The 24,807-nt window shown below is 39.0% G+C and overlaps 1 protein-coding gene across 6 annotated transcripts in view; it reads right to left on the bottom strand.

Annotated features, from left to right (window-relative positions):
* PRELID2 (PRELI domain containing 2) overlaps positions 1–24,807 on the bottom strand; it is a 189,231-nt gene that overhangs the window by 144,041 nt on the left and 20,383 nt on the right. For all 6 annotated transcript variants that reach the window (XR_015249291.1, XM_086701424.1, XM_086701412.1 and 3 more), the window contains one exon: positions 10,822–10,927. Coding sequence is in view for 5 of the 6 variants with exons in the window: in XM_086701424.1 (XP_086557550.1) it covers positions 10,822–10,927 (106 nt within the window). In the remaining variant the exon portion in view is untranslated. The remainder of the gene's footprint in view (positions 1–10,821; positions 10,928–24,807) is intronic.

Below are 24,807 nucleotides of genomic sequence, written 5' to 3'. Positions count from 1 at the left end.
GTTTCATATATGTGCCCTCACTTAATCTTTAAAATAACCCTGTGAAAGACAACTATTATCTCTCCATTTCAGAGATGAGAAAATTGACGATCCAAGATGTGATATGTGACATCCAGGAAATGAAAAAGCCAGATGATGGACCAAAGGCCGCTTCTCTAAAGCTTCATATTCAATCTTTGTGTTAAACACACAGCTGAAACCTTGTTTCACACTGAATAATCTTTCTAAAGACAAAGTGTACTAGGTTCTGGAGTTGACATTTGGTATACGACTATCAGGTTATCTATTTGCTTCAAAATATTTCGGTACATACAATATAATATTATGGTACATGTGTTAGTTCACATTATACATCAGGTAGAGTCAGTCGCCCTAATGCAAGCTTCAGGCTCCAGGGGTTGGTTGTGAGCATTCTAATCAGCAAACTCACTTTCCAGAAATGGCAGTTACCGTTATCCTTGGAAACATCAGAAGCTTTAATAATTGGCATAAATTGTGCATTTTCACCGGTAAAATTAGTGGCTTCCTAGTGGATGTGAGAAATGGACTCTCGTTAATTTAATTAGTGGAACCTAACATACAGGGATTAGCTCAACATTCCAGAGATATACTTGCACAATGAAGAGCTAAGATTCTATCCAGCAAGCCCTTCACCAGCCAACTTTAGGGATGGCACCCAAAGTTTATGTATACATGGTCCTATGCCCATCCACTGGGTCAGAAGACTTGGCCGCCTGATGTTATCTTTAGAACAGCCGAATCTTGCCTTTGGAATAGAGTCAGTTCTGTTTTCAGGGAGCCATCTATTTATGCAATTCATGGTCGGAGCACCCAAAAGGACAGAGACTTAATCAAACTTATAAAACAAGTCATCTATTTTGTGCCTACTTATAAATAAATGATTAATTAAATGTCTGTATGCATTGCAGAACTTTTTTATAAGCTGGGAGTGAAGTTGGGCGGGTGCAGCTAAACCTTACCAACTTCTAATTATCAGTTCCCAATACCACCAAAAAGAATTTAACAGTTGTGCATGCAACTTGGCATACCCATCACATGAGGTCGGTGTGGTAGGCAGGTCTCACATTGCTCCCAGTGATCCCTGCCTCTTGTTATTTATGCCCTTGTGTATCCCCTTCCCTTGACTGCAGGCTACATCTCGTGACCTGCTCCTAATGAACGCAATACAGAAATAAATAGATGTCACTTCTATGATCGGGTAACAAAAACTATGGCTTTTGCTTTGCTAGCACTCTCCTGCCCCTTCTCTTGCTTGCTGCCATGTTGTGAGAGCCCCATATGTCGAGGAACCAAGGGATGCTGGCAGAATCCTACCAGCCAGGAGGCTCCCTACCAGGGAGGCATGGCAGCAACCATGTGAATATACCTGAAACTGAATTTTCCCCCTAGAGACTTCTGATGAGATCCCAGCCCCAGCCGAGACACTGACTACATCCTTGTGAGACCCTGAATCAGAGGATCCAACTAAGGCACGCCCAGACTCCTGACCCGTAGAAAGTGAGACACAGTAAATGTGTGCTGTAAGCTGTGGAGTGCTGGGGTAATCTGTTATACAGCCATAGGTAACTAATACAGTTTGCAAAAATGGTGCAACCAAACAGTAACCAGGTTTTTCAAATGCCCATTTGGACTACATATACAGTGCCTCAGAGTGTGTGTGTGTGTGTGTGTGTGTGTGTGTGTGTGTGTGTGTGTGTTGTGTACAGTGGCTGTGTGTTTGGAGATATATATATATATATATATACACACACACACACACACATTTGTATATACCAATATATACACAAGAATACTATCTTCTGTCGCAGAGAATTATCTTCCACTATTAAAATGGATTTTTATAAACACCCTAAGGAAACAGCATGTTCAGATATCTTTAGCTATAGCATGTGTAGGCCAGACCTTCTCTAAAGCGATGTTCAAACTGTTTGACTTGCCCACATTGTTTCAGTGACAAATATTTCACATGCTGTTGAATTCAGTCTCTCTCCGCTTCAGCCTCCCAATCAACACAGGAATAATCATGGGACTAATAATGGGGCCTTGCCAGAAGAGTGGCTAAGATAACACATTATTTTATTACACATTGAAAATGTATTTCACAAACCTAAAAAAAACAAAAAACTTCTATGCGAGTGCATAATGAGAGCTCTGCATGTCCACAGCATTTATGGTCGTCTCCAAGTGGGAAGACAACTGGGCTAAAAAAAGAACACTTGCATGACAAGAGCGTTACCACCCATTTTGTCTCCTAAGCCTCTCCCAGAAGAGTAAAATGTGAAATCTGCAAGAACCACGTGGGAGTTCACCAAAAAGTTCTTTTGATTTTCGCTTGGAATTTTAGGGGTTGGGGGCCAGAGGACTGGTGATTGTTTTAATTTGGAGAGACGGAGATAGTGATACCCAGGGCAGTAGGAACCATGTTTTCTCAATGGGAACCCTAACAACACAAGGTGACATTTTGTTTTGGGGAGTGAAAAATATCTTACACTTTTTATGTATAAAGCAATAGCATAATACAGTCTACAAAGAGATAATCAGTATAGCCATGGTATTAATATTTCATGGGGAGGGGGACAAATAGAAAAAAAGAAGTCTTAAAAGAGTCACTGGGAGTGGGTGGGTGATAATGAAGAAAAGGTTGAAAACCAAGATTCTTGCAAAGGCTCCCTTTCCAGAATTGGAGAGCACCTGCAGAGCCATACCTGCCCCACAGAATAGCCTGATCTCTGTCCTGTTTCCTTCTCTTAGGATCCCTGAGGTGGGGCTTGACTGGCCTGGGCCCCTCTCAGCTCTGCTTCAGTCACTGGCCATTTCCCCTAGGCTGCAGAAATGTGTACGAAGCCTTGCATGTGTCTCAGACTTCCCCAAAACCCTGTTTTCCTTCAGATCTTTCTGTTTCCTTGATATGTTTTTTGAATGTGCTTGCTTACCTCAAGGCAAATTAACATATGTACTTGCTATCCAGGACGCTTGTCCTTGGCACTTTTCAACACTTTTCAACACCTCCAACTTTTCAACGCTTCCAACCCATCCAACCCATCATGGATCAAAACTGTCCACCAGAACATGAGATTGCAGCAGACAGAGATGAAGGCAAAGTCAAGAGACAACTGAGTGGCTCTCAGACTGAGGAAAGCACCATATGGCACACTCACTAGTGTCACCAGCCAAGAGTATAGTATATATAGCACCACTCTTCTGGGCAGACGTGAAAAAAATACACAGTAATAGTACAGTCCATTGCTGCCATGGAAAAAGAGAGAGAGGTATCTCAAAAACAAACTTTTAAGCAGTTCCTCAAAAATTTAAACATAGAATTACCATACAATCCAGAAAAAGAATTGAGAGCAGAGACTTGAACAGATATTTATATACCCATATTCATGGCAGCATTATTCACAATGGCCAAAAGGTTGAAGACAACAGGCGTGCACTGATGGATGAATAAACAAGATGTGGTATACATACTCAATGGAATACTACCCAGCTACAACATTGATAAACCCTGAAACCATTATGTTAAGTGAAATAAGCCAGACAGAAAAACACAAATATGGTACAATTCCACTTCCATGAAGTACCTAAAGTAGTCAAATTCACAGAGACAAAAAATAAAATGGTGGTTGCCAGGAACTAGGAGGAAGAGGAATGGGGAGTTACTATTTAATGGTTGCAGAATTATTACTTAGGAAGATGAAAAAGTTCTGGAATTGGATGGTACTGATGGTTGTACAACACTGAATGCACTTAATGATGTCAGACTGTAGACTTACATATAGTTAAAATGGTAAATTTTATGTAACATATACTTTGCTACAATAAAAAGGCTTTAATGTAGTTTTTAATCCTGGGGGGGGGGGGGGAATCAGGAGATCTTTTCTGTAGGTCTACCTCTACCTTCTTGAGTCACGATTTTGGCGAGTCAAATAACATCTTAAAAACTCATGCTTCCTTTTCTGTAACACCCTGCTTCCCAAACTTGCAGACCAACACGTGTACTCAAGAGCCTCTTCTCTGTTGTGCCCCCAAGAGTCTGAGCCAGCAAGTCTTGTGTGCAGCAATTGAATCTGGATTTGATCAGCAGCTCAGGAAGGGAAGGACTTTTCATTCTGAGAATCCATAATTCCCTGACCTTTCCAACTGATGGATGACATTTTCCACTGCATCTTTTCTATGTTGCCAGCCAAACCATTCCCAACATCATCTTCACGTGTACCTTTTCTTGAGGTATAACTGGCATACATTATATTAGTCTCAGGTGTATCACATAATGAATCAGTATTTGGATATATTGTGAAATGATCACCACAGTAAGTCTATTTAACATCAGCACCATACATAGTTGCAGAATTCATTTTTCTTGTGATGGGAACTTTTAAGACTTACTCTCTTAGTAACTTGCAAATGTACAATACAGTATTAGTAACTATAGTCACCATGCTGTACTTTATATCGCCACATCTTTATTTTATAACTGCCTTTGGCAACCACTAATTTATTCTCTGTATCTATGAACCTGGCTTTTGTTTTTGTTTTAGATTCTACATATCAGTGAGCTCATATGGTATTTGTATTTCTCTATCTGACTTATTTTCCTTACCATGATACCCTCAAGATCTAACCATGTTGTTAACAAATGGCAAGATTTCATTCTTTTTTATGGCTGAGTGACATTTCTCTGTGTGTGTGTGTGCGTGCGTGTGTGTGCACGCGCATGCACGTACCACATCTTTTACATCTTTTTTATCTGTTCATCCATCAGTGGATATCTAGGTCATTTCCACATCTTGCCTAATGTAAACAATGCATTATTTACGTGGGGGTACACCTATGTTTTTGAATTAGTGTTCTCATTTTCCTTGGATAAATACCCAGAAGTGGAATTGCTGGATCATATGGTGGTTCTATTTTTAATTTTTTAAGGAACCTCCATACTTTTTCCCATAGAGGCTGCACCAACTTACATGCCCTTTTTTTCCATGAGGGTTCCTTTTTTTCCACACTCTCACCAACACTTATTATTTCTTGTTTATTGATACAAGTCATTCTAACAGGTGTGAAGTGGTATCTCATTGTGATTTTGATTTATGTTTCCCTGATGATTTGTGATGTTCAACATTTTCTCATGCATCTGTTAGCCATCTATATGTATTCTTTGGAAAAATGTCTATTCAATTCCTCTGCCCATTTTATTGAACATTTGTTTGGGTTTTTGTTGCTATTGTTGTTTTGTGTATGATATAATAAAGTGGTCCAGTTTCATTCTTTTGCATGCAGTTGTCCAGTATTCCCAACACTATTTGTTGAAGAGACTGTCTTCATGGTTTCTCTGTTGTAAATTAGTTGACCATATATACATGGGTTTATTTCTGGGCTCTCTATTCTTCCCCTTTGGTCTGTGTCTGTTTTTAGGCAATACCATAATGTTTTGATGACTATAGCTTTGTAATATAGTTTGAAATCAGGGAGCACAATGCCTTCAGCTCCTTTCTCAAGAAGAAAGGCTATTTGGGGTCTTCTCTGATACCATAGAGATTTTAGGGCTGTTTATTCTATTTCTGTGAAAAACGCCACTGAACTTTTCTTTTGTAATATAAAGATATTTTCAAAACAAATAGCACAAAAACAAATCCATAGTCCATATTAAAACAGAAAAAAGGATATATCATTACAGGAAAAATGGCAGAAACACCAGCTAAACACACCCTCAAACCTGCATGGAAGTCTGGAATTTAGGCCAGGTGGAATCTGGATAAAACCAGAGGCTGGCAGCTCTGAACAGAGCCATTCAAGACCTTTTCAACTACCAACATCATGGCCCCTCGTCCCTCTAGTCCATTCCAAGTCCTTCCACGGCAACTGAGTTCCGTGCTTCTGCATTCCTCCATCCTTACTGTAAACCCCACAACTCCTTGCTCTGGCTCTATCGAGCACACCACATCTGGCCCCACACAAGTGGCTGCTTGAGGGCAGAGTGCGTGGATGTGGCAGCGTGGTATTCATTAACAGTACACTCTGGAGTCAGAGAGGTTTGGGTTCAAATCCCAAGTTCACCACCCACTAATTCTGTGACCTTGAGAAAACTGCTTTGTCATTTGGGACCTCAGTTTCCCCATGAATGAAAGAGGAAGAAGAGTTCCTATGTCATAGACTTGTTTAGAAAAGTAATTAAGGTAATGTGTGCCATGCGTAGGGCATGACATCAAGTAAGCTCTTGTAAGTACCAGTTGTTATTTGAAAATCCTTCCCAACAATGATCATAGTGCTGAGCACTGACCACCACATGGGGTTCAATAATTCTCACCATCAGCAGATGTTTATTCGTTGCCTGTCAGGCCTTCCACCCTGAGCTAGAATCTGTGAAGTAAAGCTGTATAAGGCACAGCATCCACTCTTATGAATTGTTTCATTCCTGCTTGTGTCTCCAGCACCTTACCCAATGCCTGGCACATAGGTGATACTCAAACTGTTTGTGGAACTACACTTCTGAGTTTAAAATCTATTGGGTGTTCATATGGGTTTGGAAAACAAACAAACATGCAACCATAAAAAGAAAGTATGAAAAGGAAGTATGTGAGTAGGTTTTTTTTTTAATTCTTGAAAACAAAAATAACACCTTACATATATTTGACCTGTGTTCTTCAATCTACTGAAAGCTTTCAAACATAGTTTTCACACCTATCTTCGGGAATGCATTAAAGTTTCCATCTTGTTGACAAGTACATACAGGATCAGGGGAATAAAGTGATTTGTGCCACATTACAAAGATGAGCTTTAGTGGGCTATAAGTTCAGAACAGCTTCTATTTCAAAAGCATAGCTCTTGACTTGGCTACCAGGGGGCAATCTCCATTCTCCTGCCCACATACTTCCATTCTCAGAGAAAAGGGAAGTCCGAGCAGTATATGAAAAGTCAGCATTTGTGTTAGAAGGGCCCCCAAATTGTATGTCACCTCAAAGTAGTGAAAGGAGGAGAGAAAAATAATTGCACAAGCCACCAGAGGCACAGAAATACAAGTGACCTCACCTCGGGGGTTCATATCTAGGGCCAGCTTTTAATTTACAAACACAAAGATACTTAATTTGCAAGTGTCTCATTTTGCCTTTTCTAGAAAAAAATAGATATCAGATCCCACCTTTACCATCACTAAACAGTCTCAAGAATAAAGTCCTAAATAAACTCACCTAAAACACTCTCAGGATCACTTCCATAGAAGCCATTTATGCAGGCTCAACTGTGAAGGTTTATCAGGAAGTCAGGCTGATACCGGAAAACATCCCCACTTGGCTAAAAGGTAAAAGACCATTTAGCACAAGTGGCTTCTAAGATTGAAAAGCTAACCCATTAAGCCTCTTAAAAAAAAAAAAAAAAAAAGAGGAAAGCCAGAAAAGGCAAAAACTCACAGGAAAAATATATTCTTACTTCTGAGCAAAAGCAAGAATACGCAGGAATTACTTGGGTTTCTCACTTTAAAAATTTAAAGTCACTGCAGGTGCCTCGTGGCTCAGCTGGTTAAGCATCTGACTCTAGATTTCAGCTTGGGTCATAATCTCACGGTTCTTGAGTTCAAACCCTGCATCGGGCTTTGAGCTAGAAGTGTGGAGCTTGCTTGGGATTCTCTCTCTCTGTCTCTCTCTCTTTCTGTGTCTACCCCTGCCCAGGTCTCTTTCAAAGTAAATAAATAAACTTAAAAAATTTAAATCCACTTGATGATTTCCAGATAATGCTCATCAGAAACCAAATGAGATATAGCTGTGCATTCTATCTCCTTTCTACCCATTTCCACATGAATGTAGGACCGCTGCCCAAGCTATGATGGGTTGAGGGGAATTGGAATTAAGATTCATAAAACCCCCTCTCTGCCATCAAGAACATACAATCTACTGTGAGATCACGCCAGAAACCCTTGGGAGTATTTACCCATCCCACCACCCTTTTCCCTGGGACATGACTTCCCACCCAATCCGGTCACAACCTGGGATGAGCCATATTCGTAAAACCTGACGTCTACCCTCCTGGCTACGCTTGACCTATGAAATGCCAACAAGAGTCCCTTCCAAAGAATTTGGAAATGAATGAAATAAGCAGACAGTCTCTTGGTTGGCCAAAACTCTATACAAGATGTACACCTGGACTACAGAGGCCCACATGATAAGAAAGAGAATACAACAGATGCATACTCTTATAGACAAGTGCTGAAGAAGGAATAGTATCTGGGTTCCTGGCATCTCTCAGTCCCAGGGCAGACCATTCTGAAGCCTGCCCGCCTCACGGCCCTTGTACCATTACAATGAATGAGCTAGCCTAAAGTAGTTTCTATTACTTATAACCAAAGAGTCCTAATAACTACAGAGAAAGTAAGACTACCACACAAATGCATCTGATACACAGCAAAGGTGCTGAGTGGGCAAACCATCTGCTTTGTTTATCTGAAAAATCTTGCAGAGTAAAGTGGCAAGGCTCAACTGTTTACAAGTTTTAAGACTTGTAAAACATGGGGATGTGAGTTCAGACTCCACCTTTTGCTCTCCTTATGACCTTGAGTAAATCCATTTAAAAGCCCATGCTTACCACAGAGCCTAGCAAAAAGCAGGTGCTCCACGTATACGTGTAAGAAAAAGGCAGACAAGCAGCCACCCACATATTAGGTGCACTTAACTCTTCCAAGACATTTCTCATCGATAAAATGGGACTAATAATGTTCACTTTATGCATCGCACAGGATCAGAATATCCACAACCACCGTATGGTTAAAAGTCATTACAAGGTTCAGATTGATGGACAGGTCGAACATAAACCCATCTGAATTAATCAAGGACTATTTATTTATCTAAAGCAGGGGTTGGCAAACTATATAGCCCACAGGCCAAATCCAGTCCACCACCAGTGTTTGTGTGATCCACAAGAATGGTTTTCACAAATGAACATTTGCAATTTGATGGTAGGGAACACTAACTCTGAATCACAATTTAGCTAAACGTTATGTTCTCCCACAAAATGGAATCCCATTTTTCTGATCCGAAGAACTATATTACAAAAAAAATTCAACTATTATTATATTTTTAATTTTGTAAACAAAAAAAAATTATGGAAACTTGTTTCTCTCTTGCTATAAAGCCCCAACATAATATCTCCAGTTTGCTTCTTGGCCCACAAAGCCTAACGTATTTACTATCTGTTTCTTTACAGAAAATTTTTCTCAATCTTGATCAAAAAAGTGTATGATACTCAGGGATATGGCAGTGAAATTATTTCTGTCATCAGACCCATTAATTTCATGGTGCAATTTTGCACAACATGTGGGTTTTTACACAGGCATACTTTGCAATATAGCAGAAAAACTTCCAATCATGTGTGAGTGAGTAAGGTCATATCAGACCTTCTAGAAGCCCAGCTATCCACTTCAAGCCCAGCTTCAACAGGCTGGGCCAGTCTAGATATGTGCATTTCTGAGACAGGAATACACCATTAATCTTGACAGTATGTTTATGGAGTACAGTACAGTATCAAACGCTCGTTCATCATCCTCAGACTCCCAGACTAACACATCATGGTCCAGGCTCATTCTTGAACCTAGATCTGCAAAGCGAGAACAAAGGTTTGTTACCCAGATAATCTCTGGAGCCACAACAATATTCCTTCAGACCAGCCATTAAACCTATTATTCTACAAAACAAAACAAGGTAACATATGCATAGCATATGTCCTGAGTAAATCCAGGAATTAAGTGATTATGCCCCTTATCACAATAACAACAACAACAATTTAAAAGTACAATATTATATATAAAACAAGTTAATAAAAATTAAATAATAATTTCTCAATACTTCAGAACACCTGTAATAAGCATATCATAATGCATAAGGAATAGACTTTACCTTAAAGACATTTTGAAAATAATGCTGTGAAGGCAAGAAAATGAGACATATAAATTTCTCTATATAAGACAGATTAAAAATAGAATAGCTCTATTTATTTATTTTATTTTATTTTTACATTTATTCATTTTTGAGAGACAGAGAGAGACAGAGCACAACTGGGGGAGGGGCAGAGAGAGAGGGAGACACAGAATCCGAAGCAGGCTCCAGGCTCCCAGCTATCAGCACAGAACCCAACGCGGGGCTTGAACTCACAAACCACAAGATCATGACATGAGCCAAAGTCAGATGCACAACCAACTGAGCCACCCAGGTGCCCCAAGAATAGCTCTATTTAAAACAGGGTACCAACCTTAGACTCTAAGGTGGTCTCTAAATCACCTTCATGGAACCCTAAACTCCCACAGAATATGAAAAACACAAGAAGTGACACCCAGGAACTCAAGGTCTCTGTATCTTCTTCATCCATAATAACAGAACAACAAAAATAGCTACTTCAAAGGTTTGTATTAAATAATAAATAAAAATTCTTTTTACAGTGAGTAGTTCATAATAAGTGCTCAATAAATACTAGCTATTATCTTTTTCACTAAATGGGTGTCATCATACTGAATATACTGAAAATGTAATTACTCATTCTGATTATATCTCTTAGTTCTCCATATTATTACATATTCTTTACTGGCATAGTTTTAATTTAATGGGTCACAAATGGCATTTAAGTTTTACTTTGATTTGGATGTATGCAATAATTAGCAAAGATACTTATTTTTGCATCTATTTGTTTATTTTTTATTTGTTTGTTTATAAACTGTATTTTTTTCTCATCGTGTCTGCTCAGGAGCCTTATTCAATAACCCAATGGGAATCTTCATGATTTCTTAAAATAAATATTGGTTCAAAGTAAAAACAAGCTTACCCTCTGGGCTCCCTGTCTTAAGAATGTGCTGGCAAAAGTCTCCAAAATGCAGTTGAGAAAGCCAGCCCCTGTAATTGAAATTCTGCCTCTCTGAATGAACTCTGTCCTGTAAAAAAAAAAAAAAAAAAAAAAAAAAAATCATTGATGTCATTCTACATTTGGATATTTAAACTACAGAGATTTCCCAAAGCATTACCATTTAAAGTCAACACAAAACAATATCCATAATAATTCAATAACTGCCTGTTACAACAAAAGTTTTGTTAAAAAGAGATTTACAGTTTATATAAGCAATTGTTTTATTCAAGTTAAGAATATTTCATGTTGCTAAAAGAGTAAATTTTAATTTTCTCATCACACACAAAAATAATTGTGTGAGAGGTGATGGGTGCGTATTATGGTAATCATTTTGCAATACATACATATATAAAATTATGTTGTACACCTTACACTATGTTATATGCCAATTAAGCCAAGAGAAAAAAGAAAATATATATAGCTTCATTATTCTAAGTGTAACTACTGCAGAATACAGGATGTCTAGTCATAGCTAAGACTACATAATCCCATGATAAAATTGTGATAGTCAGGAGATCTGTACTCTATCTTTAAAATGTTGTTCTTCTTGGGGAGCCTGGGTGGCTCAGTCGGTTAAGTATCCGCCTTCAGTTCTGGTCATGATCTCACGGCTTGTGAGTTCAAGCCCCGCGTTGGGCTCTGTGCTGACGGCTCAGAGCCTGGAGCCTGCTTTTGACTCTGTCTCCCTATCTCTCTGCTCCTCCCCTGTCCATGCTCCGTCTCTCCCTCTCTCTCAGAAATAAATACACATTTAAAAAAAATATTTTTAATACATAAATAAAATGTTGTTCTTGACTCACAATAAACTTAACTAATTCCAATTAAAATATATGTATATATTATTATGAATATATATATATTCATTTCATGCTGCAAAATGGCCTTTTAAAATTGAATCTGAGATAATTATCAGATGTAGGACTTTGGTTAGATTACTAAGACTCTCTTAACTCAGTTTCCTCATATGTAAAAATGGGAATATTCATAGTATCTTTCATTCACAACTATCTTGAGAAGTAAATATGAACTGTTCCTCAGACACAACAAGCCTTCATTAAATGTTAGCCATTATTACTACAGAGGGAGCGAGACAGACAGTAGAGACAGAGACTAGAAAGTCAGAAGCCTAAGATGACTTCTTCAAGCCTTGATTGGAGGGGAGGGGGGCTGAGATAAGGTGTGCCACTCTGCTATTTAGAGTTCTACCAATATTAAATTATCTCTATTTCATAAAACAGAGAACATTTGAGAGTGACATCAGAAAGATGGCAGAATTACCCCCAGGCCCTCACTTCCCCAAGGATGTTCCACCTTACCAATCTATGGACCAACTTGCCTTTGGGAGAACACTAGAACTAGTTAAGAGTTTGCAGGTGAGTACAAAGTCAAGAAGAGCCACATCAAAGTTATCATAACTCTTATTAGACCTTCTGTCTAATTCTCTAGTAGCGGTAGCCTCTACATGCAAATCGTGCAATCGGTAAAAAGAAGCCTTCAGATTCCTCTTTCTCTCTCTCCCTCCCTCTCCTCCCTCCCTCCCTCCCTCCCATACACACACACACACACACACACACACACACACACACAGAGCTATCCTAGCCAATGTGACATAAACAGTCTAGGCAAATAGTCTGTCTAGGCAAAGCAGCCTCCACCTCTTAGATTTAAGCCTATTTAAAATGATTTGTTCATGTAAAACTACATCCTAGTGACACTAATCTTTCCTGTCTTTATTCTAGATTAGTCAGAGTAGAATTTTACAGTGATTTTAATATTTAAAAATGAAAAGTTGAGCAGTCTTACACTCTTGGGAGAGATAAACTCTTCAGTCCTCAAGGCAAGTGTAGGTGAGGGATTAATAAAAGTCTCTCTTACATCATATTCTAACCAGTATTTCTTTCTGCTACTTTTGGGAGATGGAAGTGTGCAGAAAAGCACTCTCATGGTTTGCCCACATATCAAAGAATAACAGGGCAGTAAAGCAGGGTCATGCCCTACCATCACTGAAATGAGAGTTTATCCTAGTATATTTTAAGACTGCCAGAGAAGGAAATGTTGCACTTTCCCTCAGTAATTCATTGACAAAGCACATCAGACATTTTCTTCCTACTACACATAGCTAACCTAAATCCCTCATGCTAGATAAGCCTTCTTTAAAGCTCCTGTGCAAAACACAGCAGGTTATACAACAATATACAGATTAATTTCAGCTCTTTAAAAAGAAGAAGAAGAAGGAGAAGGAGAAAGAAAAACAGATGGACGAATAGAAAGATGAATGGACAGAGCTGAAATATGAAAAGAATCTCTGGACATTAGAATCATGGGTGTTATCTCCTTATGTTCTTTTTACTAATTTTCTATAATATATATTACTTGGCAATCACCCAAATAGTAAGGACTTGAAAATCATTTATATATAAACAAAAAGTTATTCTTTTAAAGGCTCTGTGCTCCCAAGAACCATTCTCAGCAAAAGTACATGCTAACTTCTGACTTACCATTCACTTAAAATCTCATTAAGTCACCTCCTTGGCTTTCCCTTTCCAGCACTATATAACCTCTGGTTTTTGTGCCTTTTGTTCTAAGATTTTCTACTGCCCCCAAACTTGTAGTGTTTGTTTCACTCAAGAGACATAAAGATGATTCAAGTTTTCCTACATCTATCTTTTATCTCTGTTAGGTCTAAAGAAAGGATTGAATCACACGATGTTATATATCCAGGGTCACTTTTACTCTTCAAAAACCATATAATAGAGTGTATTATGTATCAGACACTGTATTATCTTCTGAGGTTGTTACTTTTTTTTAATTTTTTAATGTTTATTTTATTTTTTGAGAGACAGAGTGTGAGCAGGGGAGGGGCAGAGAATGAGAGAGACACAGAATCCGAAGCAGGTTCCAGGCTTTGAGCTGTCATCACAGAGCCCAACACGGGGCTCAAACCCACAAACCATGAGATCAAGACCTGAGCCCAAGTTGGATGCTTAACTGACTGAGCCACCCAGGCGTCCCTGAGGTTGTTACTCTTAAAACATTTTCTCTTTTTTATATGTGAGGAAATTGTGTAAAGAGAAGATAAATAACTTGTTCAAGATCATGTAGCTTGGTTGCATGTAGATTCAGTATCCATTGCTTCAAAACCCCAGGCCTGCTCCTACATCCGTTAAAGACACCATCATCCTCCTAGTCTATGATATTAGAGGCCTCAGCGACATGGAAGTAAACTCCCTTTCTAATCAACCCAAGCATTTAATCAGTCACCAGACTGTACTTATTTTTCTTCTAACGTCTCTCAACAGTCCGTGTCATTCTCTCCCCTGCTACTGGGAATGCCAGGGGTTAGCATAGCAATTTTCTCTTTCCAGGACCACAACTGCCTCTCAGGGGGATCTCTGTCTCCATCGTGGACTCTCTATAATCCACACTGCCCAAAGCCAGTTTCCTAAACACATGCTGATCTAGTCACTGACTGTTCACTAAGTCACAGACAATAAACCCTGCATGCTCAGTTGAGATTCATCCATATTATTGCATGTAGCTGTCGTTTGTTCATTTTCATGGCTGCATAGTGTTCCACTGTTTGAAAATACTCGCAATTATTTGTCCATTCTACTGAAGATGAACATTTTATAATGCATCCAGGTACATATGTACACAAGTGCCTCTAGACTACCTAACAGCTGAATTTCTGGGTCTGTCTTTACTAGATGATGTCAACGGTTTTTCTAGATAGTTCTATTTGTACATTTTTTATTGCCTCAATGGCAACTTCAATGGCTAGCCCCTGGTGGAAGATCAATAGTGCATTAGGAACAAAAGCATGGACAGAAGGAAAGTGGGTGCAGAAGAGAAGGAAGCAAAAAAAATGGGCCAATTTATAGTTCATCTCAATAATTTTGTCAGGGAAATTGAATCAAGTATCTCAAGATTTCTACCTGCTGACATCAGTAAGGGGCAGCCCTCACCTGGCTAAGAAATAAGACACCACAGTATCTGGAAAATTATGTTAAAAGAGGAGGCTCACTCACTCACGTGGTGCCTGTATCCAGGCCACATCTATTGCTTTGTCCACAGGCAGGCGTAAGTCAACACAGAAGACAATGGAATCGTGGCAGGGAAAGAACACCTCAAACTTAGGAACACCTTTGTGAAAGTGAATGGCGGTGTGTACAATCCGTCTCCTACTTTTAGGTCATTTAAAAACGTGTTTCCTTCTGGATTTGGGAAAATTAAAAAAAAAAAAGCTCAGAGGAAATATGGATAAATTAATTCCCAGAGCATGCAGCCACCAGCTCTGAATCCTCAAAATGGCAGTTTCCAGGAAAGCGAAAGCTCTTAATGAGATCCTATCCTTGAGTTATTGACCGGTTAGGTATGGCAAATCTTGCCTAATTGTTTTCATGATGGGAATTTAATTAAAGTGTCTTGGAGGGGGAAAAAAAGTTCCCAAAGATATTCCTGTTGTGATGACATCTCAGTTCTAATCATGGTGATTTTGGCATTCTCCTGTAACCACAGACGGGTAGCCCAAAAGAAAGGCAGGGTGTGCAGGTCAGGTTGCCTGCTCTTGCCCCTGCTAAGCCCCTGGGTCTAGCAGTCACACAGAGAATACATGAAATCCACCAAGCCAGAACACGTAGTCTGTCCCACCCCATCTGATCAAGCCCATTTATGCCATAATGCTTCTGCAGAGAACCCATTCAATTTACAGAGATCTCAAGTGCTAAGCAGTTGTCAGCCTTCACATACACACACACACACACACACACACACACACACACACACACACACACACACACACAGAAAAAGACAACAGAGATTAAGGGTGGAGCTCCTGGAGTCAGATTACCTGGATTCACATCTCATCTCTAACCTGCCTAATAGGCAAGTCCCTGATGCTCTGTGATGTGCAGTCTCCTCAGTAAAATGGGATTAATGACACCTATGACACAGGTTGTTCCAAAGGTGAATAAGGTCTTATGTGTCAAGCACTCGAGGTGATATGGGTAACCATTCAATAAATGTTAGTTAATAATACTAACCCCACTACTATGACTACTCCTCCTACTACTAATGCCATTTAATACTACCATCATTATTATTACCATTTACACAAAGACAAAAACAGTGTCTGAGAAGTTAAATGCTCACAGCACAAATTCCAGGTATGGTCAATCCCCAAACCTTCGTACCTCACTAACTTCTAGGTGACACTCAATCACCCTAAACCACTTGGAAATGAATCTCTCCCTCCCCATTCTGGCATCCAAAGCCCTTCGGGCTCCAGAGCCCTCTCTTCTCACCAACATCCTCCCCACCCTGCTATCACACATCACACATACACTCTGCACACCAGCCATGTGAAACCAAACACCCCACTAGCCTCTCTAACCCCCATTCCTAGAGCCCCCCACCCCCCCCGAGCTGCTCTAACGCCTCCTGGGAATGGGTTATTAGCAACAGCCCTCATTATTAACAGTGAGCTGAAGCAGGGAATACTATAATGCTAAGGAATAATCAAATGGTGGAATCTCAGGAGCCCGATAGCCTAGTGGAGGTACATATTTTAGGTCATGGAGGCTCACTCTCTTAAAGCACAGTGTTTAAGAATTGATAACCAATTATAATAGGTAACACTTGTTAATAGCCTACTGTGGTAAAGCACTGTATTAAGTCCTTTATATACACACATTTCAGTTAATTCTCACAACAATCTTATGAGGTAATACAACCCCATATTACAGATAAAAAAAAAAAACTGAGGTCCAAAGATGCAAAATTGTAAAGTCTCATAAAAATAAGTGACAGAACCACTATTTAAATCCACATGGTTAACCTCAGATCCCATATCCCCACAATCCTACTACCTAGAAAAATGTCTATTCAGTGCAACCTTACTGGCATCCTGAGTGGTGGGCAAAGTTTCAAAATCTGTAACAGTTTGTGAACCTGTCCAATCAGAGTCTTATCTTGGGATATCAGGCCTCCCAGTGCATCCCATTTGGTGCTGACTTCAAGGACACATCAGTCACACAATGCTCACCTCTCAGAAGGGCTCCCCACTTAGTTAAATGATCTGATGTCACTGGTTTTGAAGTTCTCAAACATTTAAAACAAGGAACCCTGAATTTTCGTTTTGCACTGGGCCCTGCAAATTACGTAGCCATTCCTGATCCCAATTCCAAAGTAGGTCTATACAACACTGCCACCTGCCATGCCCTTGGGGAGTTTTCTGAGATGCTTAGAAATGCACGCTTCAGCTTAGCAATACCTAACCTAATAAATGCCTCAAACACATACAAACCCTTAGACTCATATATCTACTTCTAAAAGTATGTCCTAAGCAAATAATCTTAGTTGAGGGCTTAGAGCAGCCTATAAAGATATTCCTCACATCATTATTTATAAGAGCAAATAACGAGAAATAATGCAAATGCCCAACACAGACATTTAATGAAACACACTAGAATAATTTTATCCAATGAATACATCTAAACAACCATAGAAAGTCATTTTAAAATGACACATTTAATAAGGAAAGACAGTCCCAAATGTAATGTTAAATTAATGTAAAAGTCAGAATACTATGTACAATAGGATTCCATGTTTGCAAAAGTGATTTTTCTGCAGAATGAGTAAATAAACTGTAGCAACTACAGTATGCTACCCAACACTGGGAAAACAAGTACTGATACACCCGGATGAGGCTCCCAGACACAAGATTTAGCAAAAGAAAACTGATACAACAGAGTACGGAGTCCATTCCACATGAAGACCAACAACAGGCAGCATTAAGCTATAATGATGGAGGTCAGAATACTGGCTCCCTTTGGAGCCGCCAACTACTAGAAAGCACACACCTGAAGAGGGCATGAACATAATCTGTTTTTTCTTACATGTATTTTGCAACTGCCCTACAATGAGCAGGAAATACGTGTAGAAAACAAACAGGAAAGATTATTTTAACGTATGATAATAAAGGACACCTGGAGAAAGACTCACCCAAACTAGAGCTATATGAGGGGCCAGGTTTTCCTACCTTCAGACAAGAGTCTGTTGAGTCATCTTAGAGCAGAGGGATATTACCCCATAAATTACCCACTAAATTCCTCCCAATTCTCCAACCCTCTTGAGGTCAGGCACATAGAATGGAGCTGCCTCGACCTCCTGCACAGAAAAGGTCTCAAAATGTAGCTGCTTAAATGCAGACCAGGAAACTGAACTCAACCTGGCTTTTTTATTCTCTATCTCCTTGCCTAGCTACCACTATTATCCTTGATTGGAAAGACAACAACCAAGCTCCCAGGTGTCAGTTCTCAACCCCATGTAGGAGGCACACCCTGAGACCAGGCAGATGGGCATCAGATTCCTGGTGTGCTGTCTTAAGACCTTTAGGTTGTTCTGCGGGATATCCATGCATGTGATAAAATACTGTCATTTTTAATACTCAACCTATTTATTTACTACAGGTGTAAGTGCTGCAAGAAAGAAAATCTAATCAGCACCTCTAATCCAAAACAGGAAACAATGCAACACAATTTTGACACTAAACAGAGTCACTGAAGTCTCCCTTCTTCCTCCCTTCCTTCCACTAACAACACCTTCCTTGCATAAATTCAAGAAGGCCCTCAACTGAATTTTGTTGAACTTTCCAAGAGGGTGTTTCTGGTAAAAAGTGTTTACCTGTTTGCTGAAGGGCCAGATTATCAACCGGTCATGCTATACAACACTGACAGGTTTCAGCAGTATGTTTGCAGGATACTGACTAGTTACCAGGGGCTCCCAAATCTAAGTGCACGACAGATTCACCTGAAGAACTTAAGAACCATTGATTCCCAAGAGACAGCCCCAGGCCTACACAACTAAAGCCAACACAATGAATCTACATGTTTAACCTTCCCCCTGAATCCTGCACCGATACACAGCCCAAACCAAAGGGCAAGGAGGATGAGAATAAAAAGTCAAAAGGCACCGACTAAGGTATTTCAAAAGTTCTTACTCATAAATGGCATCGGATGCTCCCCTAGCCCAACATCCTTGTTTCCGATTCAATCACCACCTCTATTTCAATAAAACAGCTTATTCTGCTTTTCAAAGTTAGTACCTTTAAGGGGCCCCCTCCCTTTGAAAACAGCATTTACTCACCATTAGTTCCAACAACTTTCATTGTCTACTGCCTTATACCCTCCAAGTATAGAGCATTCCTCTTTATTGTCTTATTAAATCTTCACATTATGAGGGAGTTCAGGCCAGCTTTGTCCCTTTTCCCAGAGTCAAACTGTATATATAAGTGATCAAGCAGCAAAAATCAGAAGCAAGGTCTCCTATTAACAGTTCAAGATTTCCTCTACGTTGAATCCCTACCAAATCATATTGGACGTTCCCACTTTGCACTTGCCCCTCCTGACAATTCCATCCCTTTTCACTTCCGTCATCCCCATTTCAGCCCATAAGAAGCAAGACCTGCCATTCAGTGAACAAATAACACAGAGCACTGTCTGCAAGCAGCTGAACACTGACCTACAGTGTCCTCAGGATCCTAGTATACACAGGATGGGGAGGGTATCCTCAGTATACACCAGGATAGGGAGGCAGAGAAGACTCCAACTATGTAAACACAAATATAAAAAGCACATGAGTACCTTTTCCAGGGCAGTGTAACTGAGCCAAAAATCAGATTCCTGCCCAGATGTCATATTTACACAGAAAAGGCCCTGTTGCTCAGTTTCTGTAACTGGCAGTGCATTCTGGTAATTGTCGGATCACCCACTGGTGCCCTGGAAATTAAGGCCAATATGAGCATAGGGAGTCATGTTTTGGGATGAATACGGTGGTATTTATCCAGGCTATTTGATAACTATACCCTCAAGCCCTTTACTGTTAGGAATGGAGCTTAGAAATAATTCCTAAGTAAAGTTAACAAAGCCAGAATATTTTAATACTTCAGTGAAAGCAAGTTTGAAGGCCAACCAAAAAGGCTGGTGCCCAACACACAGAAATCACCAAACTGTCAAATCTGCTACTAGGAAAAAAAAAAGCAAGGAAAAAATGGATACACACACACACACACACACACACACACACACACAATGCCCAACAATCAGCCCCTCAAAACATGCAACTTACACTATTTGTGATTCACCAGATGAACACTCAAGACTTCAGATGTTCTAACGCAGAAATTGAAAATAAAAAGTACAAAATGTTTTACATCTTATTAGAATGAAGAATATTCATGTGTGTAACTTCAATTATAATGAAAATTTTATGAACTAAAAACAGCTGCTCATCCCATTAATTTAATCTGGGTGTAAAGTCTGATTTGGGCATTTTTGTTCCTTTTACTACATTCCAGGAAGAACTTCTTTGATATTTCATAAATGTTTGTTGGATATATCCAATGTTATTAGCCCACACTCTCCTAGACTGCCCATTTTAAATCTCAGAAGTGAGGTTTATAAGCATCAGTGAATAAGCAAAAGCTAGATGGGTAAAGATACGGGCCACTAACATACTCAACGCTGAGCATGAGAGAATGGTCTGGTTCATCTAAAGCAAAAACAAACCCAGCTTGGCAACATCATCAACAGAGTGAGTCTCCACTGATGATAAGAACTAACACCTTATTTCAAGATAACAGAAAAGTTATGACTTACCCCTGAACTCATACAGTTATGGTGAAAGAGCAAAGCCCAAGAAAATACTTTTACAAGGTAACTGTCTTTTTAGAATTGCTTGGATAAAGTAAATGTCAATCATTAAAGCCAAATCAAATGTGCATCCATTACATTCCCACATAGTACTGTAAAAATCAATTAGAAGGTAAAGAATCAGAAACTACTGAATAGATATATTTTTGAAAATAGGACCAAACACAAAATAGTAAGAAATTAATAAGTTTATCTTCAAATGTAAGGTTTACACAAGAGGAAAGCATGCCTCTCCCAGTGAGGAGCTCACAGCCCCAGAGCTGGTGTGCTTGAAGAAACGTGAAATCACAATGTAGCTCTTGCCCAAGAAGGTGCCACAAACTGCAGAGACATCAGCGGGAAGCCAAAACTGGATCTATCTGAGGAAACATTGATCAAGGCTTCTTGATCTTAAAAAAAAAAAATTGCCCATATTTCATTTTCTGGGTACAGTGGCTAGCCATTGTTCTCTCATTCCGTGGCAAAGAATGGGAAAGAAAGTAATAATGTGTCCTTCTTTCTTTGATGTCTCCCCCCAAGACTACCCACTCATTTAGAATGTCTGCCTAAAATGCCTTGCTTAAATCCATGTCAAGAGCTAAGAAAACAAGTATCCCAGAGTCTAGATCACAACTATCATCACATCATCTCCCGCTCAGAAACCTTCATGTGGCTGCTGGTTACTGAATGGACAAGATCCCTCCTGCATAACCTGGGATCCAAAGCACTCTACAGTTTGATGTAAATCAATCCTTTATAAACATCCATATTCCTACCTCCCCACTTTGCTTGAGGTGGGATCCATGATTCCTGGACTCACACCTTGGTGGCAACTTACTTTCATCGTGGGTAAGTTCTTTAACCTGAGCTTTAAAACACTGCAGGGGAAGGATCTAGCTTTGACCTTGACACAGTAGGTATCAATAAATATTGGCCTGGTGTCTCAAAAATGTAGAAGAGAGTGTTTGGGACAGGACAAGAACATAACAAAGAAAGAAGAAAAAAGTATAATTGGTCAAGCTTTTTTATGTAGCAATCTGATAATATGTATCAAAATATAACATTTGGCCCAGAAATCCAATTTTGCTCTATCTACCTTAAAAGGTTATTGAGTAAGTACAGAAATAGGTAATTATAGGGACTTCATCACAGTATTATTTGTAACAACAAAAATATTGAGAAACAATCTAAATGCCAATGAGGGGGCTGGCTAGGTGGCTGAGTCAGTTAAGCATCAGACTCTTGATAAATAAATAAATAAATACATACATACATACATACATACATACATACATACATACATAAAATGCCAATTAGGAATGAACCAAAAAAATTATGTAAACAGACACTATTGTTAGGTAATGAAAACTTTTTTCCCCAAAACTGTTTAGTATTTTTAACAAGATGTATGTATCCCATTTTCTAGGATCAGAGCATTTAAAAATAATTTTTAAAAAAGACACAAATGAAAGAAGTCCTGAAGAATGTTTTCCTTGGATTGTCGGAGCCAATTATCAGTTTATGGATCATTGATAAAGGTTCAGATCAGAGTAGCCAATAGTCTGGATATTTGAGAAAATAGAGGCTAAAACGAGACGGATGAAAGACTTGTTTTCTACATAAAATCAGACAATTCTGTCCTTTTACTACTCCCATGAACAAAAAAACAAAAAACAAAAACTCCTCTATTCTCTGGCCACAGCTTTTATACTTAATCCCAAACATCTATGTTTATGTGAAGCTCTTGCCTTGGGGAAGGCTGAGGAAAACAAACTACGGGGTAGTTCCAGGCAAACCCACCCCAGATGCTAATAAGATGTGGCATTCACACTCATTCAGTGTGGGGCTGGAGGATTTTAGAATTATCACTCAAGGACCAAAATTATGAGGAACAGTAATGATTTGCACAAGTGATGGGGCTGCGGAACGGATTTGAGATTTGGGAGTTCTAGTTATTTGAACTTGAGAGTCTTACTATTTCCATTAAAATGACAAGTGAACAAAAACTTCAAATCATACAGAATAACAAAAAACAGTAAATTATCCTCTGAAATCAGAGCTCACAGCAATAATCACTATTAACACCTGGTGCGTGTTATATTTTGCTTTTGTTTTTAAACCTATCTCAAAGAAATTACTTCTCACCCATTATATTGACAAAAAAATTTTAAAGGTATGTTAACTTTTGGCTATAGGGAAATGACCTCTCACCATAAACTTCACCCTTTTAAAGTGTATAACTCATTGTCTTTGGTTTATTCTAAGTCATGCAACCCATCAACCATCAACACTAGTTCTGGAATATTCTCATCACCCCAAAAAGAAATTCCATACCCATTAGCAGTCACTGCCCACTCTTTTCCTCCTTGCCCATGGCAACCATTAATCTATTTTCCATCCTGTGGATTTACCAATTCTGCAAATTTCAAATAAAATGACTCCTACAATATGTAGCCTTTTGTAACTGGCTTCTTCCACTTAGCATAATGTTTTCAAGCTTCACCCAAGTTATAGCATGGGTCAGAATTTCTTTCATTTTTATGGCTGAATAATATTCCATGTATAAGTATACCACAATTGGTTATATATTCATCAAGTGATAGACATTTGGTTTCCACATTCTGCCTATTATGAATAATGGTGCTATAAACACTCCTGTACAAGTTTTTGTGTTTTCACAAAACACGTATGTTTTCAATATTGTACAGAATTGCTGGGTCAAGTGGTAACTCTGTTTCTTTTCTGAGGCACTGAAAAACTGGTTTCCATAACAGCTGTACCACTCACATCCCTATCAGTGCTGTGTAGGGTTCCGCTTTCTCCCCACCTTTTCCAACACTTGTTGCCATGTGTCTTCTTTATTATAGCCATCCTAGCCATCAAGCCACACTTGAAGTGGTATCTCATTGTGATTGTGATTTGCACTTCTGGATGAATAACGATGTTGAGCATCTTTTGATGCACCTGTTGACCATCAACCTACGTTTCTGGAGGAGTATCTACTCAAACTTTTTGCCCATGTTTTAGTTAGACTTTTTTAAGATTCAAGTATAATTAACATACAGTGTTAGATTAGTTTCAGGTGTACAATATGATTCAACAATTCTATATGTTACTCAGTGCTCATCACAATAAGTATACACTCTCATGTATTATGGATATATATATTATCGGATATATGGTTTACAAGTATCTTCTCCCATTCTCTGGAGTGTCTTTTGACCTTCTTGACAGTCCTTTGAAGCACAAAAGTTTTTAATTTTGATATCAATTTCACCTATTTTGCTTTTGTTGCTTGGACTGTGGGGTCACATCTAAGAAATCACTACCGGGGCGCCTGGGTGGCTCAGTCGGTTAAGCGTCCGACTTCGGCTCAGGTCACAATCTCGCAGTATGTGAGTTCCAGCCCCGCGTCGGGCTCTGTGCTGACTGCTCAGAGCCTGGAGCCTGTTTCAGATTCTGTGTCTTCCTCTCTCTCTGACCCTCCCCCATTCATGCTCTGTCTCTCTCTGTCTCAAAAATAAATAAAAGTTAAAAAAAAATTAAAAAAAAAAATAAGAAATCACTACCTAATCCAAGATCATAAACAGTTTTGCCTATGTTTTCTCCTAAAAGTTTTATAGTCTTAACTCTCATTTAGGTCTTTGATCCATTTTGAATTAACTTTGTATTTTTTGTGAGACAGAAATCCAACTTAATGCTTTCGTTTGTGGATATCCAGTTGTGACAGCACCAATTTTTGAGGAGAATATTCTTTCCTCATGGAATAGTCTTGGCATATAGCTTTTTAAAATCCTCCTTAAAGGTTCTATAGCTTGATGGTGGTCCTGGTTCCACAACTGTGTCAAAACTCTTTGAAATGTACATTTAGAACAATAAAATTATTGTATGTAAATAACACTCAATAAACCTAACAACTTTCACATATAGGACAAATAAGGGATCACATGCTTCACAAATACTATACTATCTGTAAGAAAGACAAACTGGAAACCATCTGAACCTCTATCAAAAAAAATATTTAAACAGATGTAGAACAATCACAGGATTGAATACCATGCAACAGTACAAAGGAATAAGCTAGGTTTTATATATATTAAATGGATCAAGTTCTGTTAAGCAAAAAAGATTAGTGTACAATGGCTGACACGGAATGAAAGCAACTATGTAAAAAAAGACATACAAAACCAGGCTATACAGGCTCTGTGAATATACATGT

The sequence above is a fragment of the Puma concolor genome, chromosome A1, assembly GCF_028749965.1.
Source record: "Puma concolor isolate L17-30 chromosome A1, mPumCon1.1.hap2, whole genome shotgun sequence".
NCBI classification, from domain to species: Eukaryota; Metazoa; Chordata; class Mammalia; order Carnivora; family Felidae; genus Puma; species Puma concolor.
Note: the sequence above shows the minus strand (reverse complement) of the source record. Positions and strands in the feature narration are given on the sequence as shown.